At 39.7% G+C, this 6000-nt stretch overlaps 1 protein-coding gene across 1 annotated transcript in view; it reads left to right on the forward strand.

Moving 5' to 3' along the window:
- Window positions 1-4508, forward strand: part of SLCO5A1 (solute carrier organic anion transporter family member 5A1) — a 69795-nt gene extending 65287 nt beyond the window's left edge. Inside the window, exons 9-10 of the mRNA XM_041464369.1 lie at window positions 411-475; window positions 1725-4508. Coding sequence (XP_041320303.1) covers window positions 411-475; window positions 1725-2191 — 532 coding nt within the window. The 3' untranslated portion in view covers window positions 2192-4508. The remainder of the gene's footprint in view (window positions 1-410; window positions 476-1724) is intronic.
- Window positions 4509-6000: the final 1492 nt, after the last annotated feature.

A 6000-nucleotide genomic window follows, 5' to 3' on the forward strand; every position in this document is an offset into this window, starting at 1 on the left:
ACTGAGTCCAGCCTTCAACAATTTAGTTATCTATTAATTCTAATTCACCTCAAAAATATTAGGAAAAATAAAATAAGACAAATGAAATAATAGAAAGCTATCATGAGAAACCATAAACATTTTTTGTGGATTATCTAAATTTCCTTAATGTGTTTGGATCAATTCTTCAGGCCTTGTACAGGTAAAGAAAGGTCAAAAGTTGTGACTGAGATTTTGATTGAACAGGTCCAGGAGGGGCTGGCTATATTTTTTCCTAGCAGTAGGAGTTAACAATAGTAAAAGCTAAAGACAAGAAATTAGACAAATATTTTCTATAGCTGAGAAAAAAGCTATGAGGTAGAGCTAGAACATACCAGGATGATGATGGGTAATGACTTTTCCTTCACTGGAGTTTTCTGTTCACCTGCTAGGTCTGTGGAAGATGGGGAGCGGCCCTTTGCACTAGGAATGCAGTTTGTTTTATTAAGAACTCTTGGTAAGTCCAACAGTAGCTCAGCATTTCCATAAAGACCATGTTCAGCTTAAATGCACCATAAAAGTATTAAAATGCCATAAATCTGCATCTAATTGATTGGCTAACTGTATTAGGAACCTAAAATTAATAACTTCTGTAAAGATTGCATCTGAAAATGTGGTTAATTTACTTTTTTTGCTTACTGATTTTCTAGAACAACATAGTTTCACAAAAAGATAAATTTTTAATGTTTCAAATTGTATTTGAAAATTAATAGTTACTAAATATTATTTTATAAGGATTTTTTAGCTTTCAAAAACAGAATTCTGTTGCTTTCAGCAATAACAATAGTTTTTCTAATTTCTAAAATAAGCGTTTGTTACTTAATGCCTTAATGTCTTTCTTCTAATGTTAGTTAATGTCTTTCAAGTGTTTCAAAGCAAAAATGGATAGATGTTAAAAGTCTTTCTTTTTCAAAGAATTCTCTTTCAAGTTCTTAAATTTCTAAAATCCTGCCCATAAAGAAACACTCCAGGTGTTCAGCTGCTATGAAATACATGACTAGAGCAAGCAAGGTCTATTCTAAGAGAACAAGAGAAGCCCATAAAGCTGCATCTTTAAGTTTTGTTTGAGGAAGGATGTTTCAATCTCATCTTAAAGATGTTGTATTTCTGGAGAAAGCAGGAGATTCATTGGACTGGCTGCATTTTTTGCTGCCTTAGAAGTTAAAGTCTGTTTCTTGGGAAGATCTATTCAAAAGGAGATTTATAATCTTAATGGTCCTACCCCTTACATCTATCTTCAAAAACATTTTGTGATCTTCAGTGCTTTTTCACCTTAATCTAAAAACAGCACCTTTCCCAGCTCATGGGCAAAGAATGTTCAGCAGGTAATGCTACGGAGATAATGTATTTCACTGTAATACAACATTTTGCCTTCTCTCCGCCTGAACACAAAATTGGATTTTTTCTGGGGGGACATGTAGCTCAAGAAGAGCTGTCTCAGGACAGCAGATTGAAGTTGTTAAGGTGCTGCTGCATTGGCTTCTTTATATTCTCTGCCATTTGTGGTAGGTTTCATATGTGGGGTAAATAGTATTGGTGGGAAGATTGGCTGGCCAGTTTTCCATTTTTTACATTTCTTGTGGGAACAGCAGTGTAGAAATCTCAAAAATGTTCAACCTACACTCTTTGGCTGGGGCATATAGTTTCTTTAGAAGTTTTCCACAATATGCTAACACGTATTATTTCTCTTGCTATTTTTGTTTCAGCTTACATTCCCACTCCAATTTATTTTGGGGCTGTTATTGACACCACGTGCATGCTTTGGCAACAGGATTGCGGCGTACAAGGATCTTGTTGGGAATACGATGTCACCTCGTTTCGTTTTGTCTACTTCGGGTTGGCAGCTGCTCTCAAGTTCGTGGGATTCTTTTTTATTTTCCTGGCCTGGTATTCCTTAAAGTGTAAAGAAGAACAACTGCTGAGACAGAGTTGGAGGGCTTCGCCGGTGAACACTGTGAGTGAGATGGTTGGACAAGCTGGACCCCAACAAAACTATGCACGGACTAGATCCTGCCCTACCTTCAGTTCCCAAGGAGACATCAGTGTGGCACAAGGAATGAACTGCTTAGCACAGACTTACCCCGGCCCTTTTTCAGAAGCAATAAATTCCTCAAATGAAAATGCATTGGAAGAAGTCACTGTTGAGATACAGACCCCTGGCTTGGTAATGTAATATTTAGTTTTGTTGGTTGACTTAGTTACGGCGCCTTGTAAAACACCTGTGCCTTCTATTTTTAATCTAAATGTAACATGTGATAAAACCAACAAAGCTTGATGCAAACAACCATAATATGTTCCTGAGGGCTGGATACCTCAAACCAACCCGAGTTCTTATTTCTTCCCTCCCGACAATGGAGTTTTAAAAATTGTGTTTGTAATTATTTCAGATGTGTCCATTAAATGTCCATGCTCTGATCTAATATCATTGTAAAGTTGAGGTGTTATGAACAGCAGAAGTCAGTGGAAGAGTGACAAAAACTCGCATTGTTGATGTCTAGACTCACAAAAATGCTTAAATGTATTGTCAACTTCGTATCTGCAAACTGTATTTTTAAGAGATGAGTAATTACTGTGAGTTCTGCTACAAAGCACAACTGAACTTATTTAAACTATGCAACTTATTTGGATAATTGTATGTGCAGCAAATTAAGTTTAAAGCTTGCTTTTAAAGACATTACTGCAACTGAATTTGAAAGGGGCTATTTTCAGGCGTAATCATTAAATTAAAAAATAACATAAGGTTTAAAGTACTGTTAATAACATGTCAAGCCATACAAGAGTTATGCATCAGGTAACATTTGCAAATGTTGAGCTGTAACATCTTCATCCTGTCAAAATGTGCATTAATTTTCAACTGATGGGATGTAGTCATTCTTCACAAAGTATACAGGATACTGTAATACTTGAAGTAAAAAACTTCAGTATTGGTTTATAGTAACATTAAGATGTAGGAATCATACACACATACCAGAGCAGATATGTGCATATTTCTGCAATGTTATTTGGGTGCCTGTTATTAGCACCAAACCCATATTTTCCTGAAGAAGAAAACAGCTGGTTATAGCTTGATAGGAAGTTTGGCTGTCCTTCAGAACTGCATGCCAGTGTGGCTCAGCTTCAGTGGGAAAGTCCCAAGGGAGAGCTAATGGCCTCGTCTGCTGTCTGGGACCTGGCTGGTCCCTCACAGCCATCGGCAGCAGAGTTCAGGCTGCAGGAGTGAGCAGAGGAGCCCCTCCAGGGGGGTCCGTGGTGCCGGCTAGGAGGCTCTGCCTGCACTGCTGGCACTGCCGAGGCACTGAGCACCCTGACACCAGGGCAGCTGGGAAGGGAGGCTGGCTCTGACCCTCTGGTTTCTGCCACACTTCTGCCTCTCCAGCTGCCCGGTGCTGGGCAGGCTGGTGGGACAGGACCTGGTTGTGCGGTGTGTCCCACACATGTCTGCCTTTCCTTTTCTCAGCTTCACTGAAAGCTCCTGTGAAGGCAAAGGGTGAGTTTGTGTCTCCTTCGGCCCTCTAGGTGAAGAGCTAAGAATAGAAATTATTGTGGACTCGCAGGACATGATGTGGCCTTTGTTTATTCCAAATTACTGTAGTGTGTTCTCTCCCCAGGAGATGCTGAAACTTTCTAATCAAATGTGCTTGGCATTTCATTTCTTGCTCTGGAGGCTTTTAGGCACCGTGCTCATGAGGTACTAATGATGTCTCAAAGGGCAGAAAATTATGTCAGTTGGACACTGGGAAGTCAAGGCTGTATTGTGCCCTGCATGGGGAGTCTTAGAAGTGTAGGAAATGAAAAAGCAGTCTTTTAAGAGGACTCAGTGATAGTCTGGTTTGGATTTTGCTGAGTAGAGAACTTGTGTGAAAATAAATAGGAAAGAGCAGAGCTTCTACATATTTTTGAGCATATTTTATTCCTGATTTAATTTTTCAGTTTAGAACATGCATGTTGATCAGACATTATATGGAACCAAGTCCTTGAAAATAAAGGCAGTACTCTCCTTGACATCCATTGAGTTGTCCTGGGAAGAGTAGATTTCCCTCTCTGCCTTTGCCAACTGCCTTTTGTCATCATCTGGATCTTCTTGACCAGCACATGGGACTACCCATGGGGCTGCTTATTTCAGAATGTGTCAGTCCATTTATGTAGTTTGTAACATTTCTTACTCTTCTTGTCTGAGAACTCCAATTCTCCTACCCCAAACACAGAGGAATATTGTTTTGACCTCTTCCTACTATTCTGTCCATATTAACAGCCTTTTTTGGGTTAAGCCTGAGAATGTATTTTCCTTTTATGCAGCCACTGGATACAACATGTCCTCAGTTAGTACACACTTCCTGAGATAATTGGCTTCTACACTTCTTGTCCTGAGAAATAAATTTCCTTGGCTCAAAGGTGTTTTATATATATATATATATATATATATTTGCTCCAGGAGAGCAGAGTAGATGATAAAAATGTTTCCTTTTCCTTCAGTCTCAAATGCTTGTTGCACCAAGAATCCAAGAATTTTATACAGTGGGTCTTACTGACAAAGTAGTATGACAAAGTGTAATTGCAGCCCAGCCCTTGTCCATTTTTATCACTTCCCCATTTTAATCATCACAGGGAGAAGTGAAGAGTGACAATCTTTTCAAATACCTCAGGAACAGACCATTTAGGGAATTGTAAAAGACTGAAGATTAATAATCTGTCCTGATCTCTTATCTTTCATGCCTTGTGTGCTTCAGTTCCGTAAAAAGCAAGGAAGTGCAGATTAGGATTGTCAGGAACTAATGGCACTGATGCCAAAGAATGAGAGTGATAAAAGTGACACTTCTGCAGCTGCTTCTGTTTCTGAGCTTTCAAGGGATTTCAGAACTTGTTGCAATGGAAACTATCCATTTTTTAGGATATCCTGACCCTTTGACTTCCAAGAACATTCATATTTCCTAAATGGTTGAAAAAGTGGAATGTAGAAAGAAAGATGTTAACTTCAGAAATATTGAAAAAGCTTTCTTTACATAATTTCATTTTTAACTTTTAATTGGAAAATAAATTTTAATTTTTCTTTAAGTATTACATGCAAAACAAAATGTAAGTCCTTACTTTTCCAACAATTTTTTTCATGGTTTTGGGTATAGATAATTTTGGCAATGCAAATAAATTTCTATAAAATCAATTAAGTCAGTGTCCTCTGAAAGAAAGAAAACCCAAACTCTGGCCAGTTTTTGATTGATTCCTGAAGGAGGGTTTCTTGTGAGTAATCTATAATAATCTAAACTAAGCGAATAAAGGTATGCAGGGGAAGCACATTCACTTCCAGCATTGTCACTGACCGGTGTATGGACAGACGTGCTGGCCAAACACTCTGTTCTGAGGCTGTCACTGCTGCAGGCAGCAGCACCTCCAGACACGGAGTGCAGCCCTGGCAGCAGTTGTGGTTGACACATGGTGCTGAACTGACCTCACAGGAACTAAAACAGAACTTTTCCTGTCATCTGGTGAAGGGGCCCATGCTGTCTTCCTACTGTGAGATCCTCTCACCATAGAACGTAAAATTCCATTAAGTTGGAATTTTTGCCACCTTCCCCCTCTGTCCCTGAACACAAAAGGTTTGCTGGCAGAGAATACAAGACAAGGTGAAGGAGGTGTCCTGCTCACCCACAGGCTGCTATTGGGAGCAAACCCAAGTCACCTGCCTGCAGCTTACCAGCCAGTGATAATATGGAGCAACACCTGGTGATGGTCAAAGTGCCACCGTGCCCCCACAGGGACAGACCAAATCCCTCTTCCACCACTTAGTCCTCATTTAAAGTGAGGAACGTGAGAGGAGGAGCAACCCAAATATATGGGCTTGAGAGAACAGGTTAATTGTCCCTGCTTAGCCTCCCATTCACCCTTGTTTCCTCAAAAAGGAGAAAACTTCAAAATGGATGCAGCCATGGCCTTAGGTCCTTATGAATGCAGCACCCTCAGGAGATAATTTGTAGATCTTCGCAGGGC

This window comes from Pyrgilauda ruficollis, unplaced genomic scaffold, assembly GCF_017590135.1.
Source record: "Pyrgilauda ruficollis isolate IOZ18807 unplaced genomic scaffold, ASM1759013v1 scaffold18, whole genome shotgun sequence".
Lineage (NCBI taxonomy): Eukaryota > Metazoa > Chordata > Aves > Passeriformes > Passeridae > Pyrgilauda > Pyrgilauda ruficollis.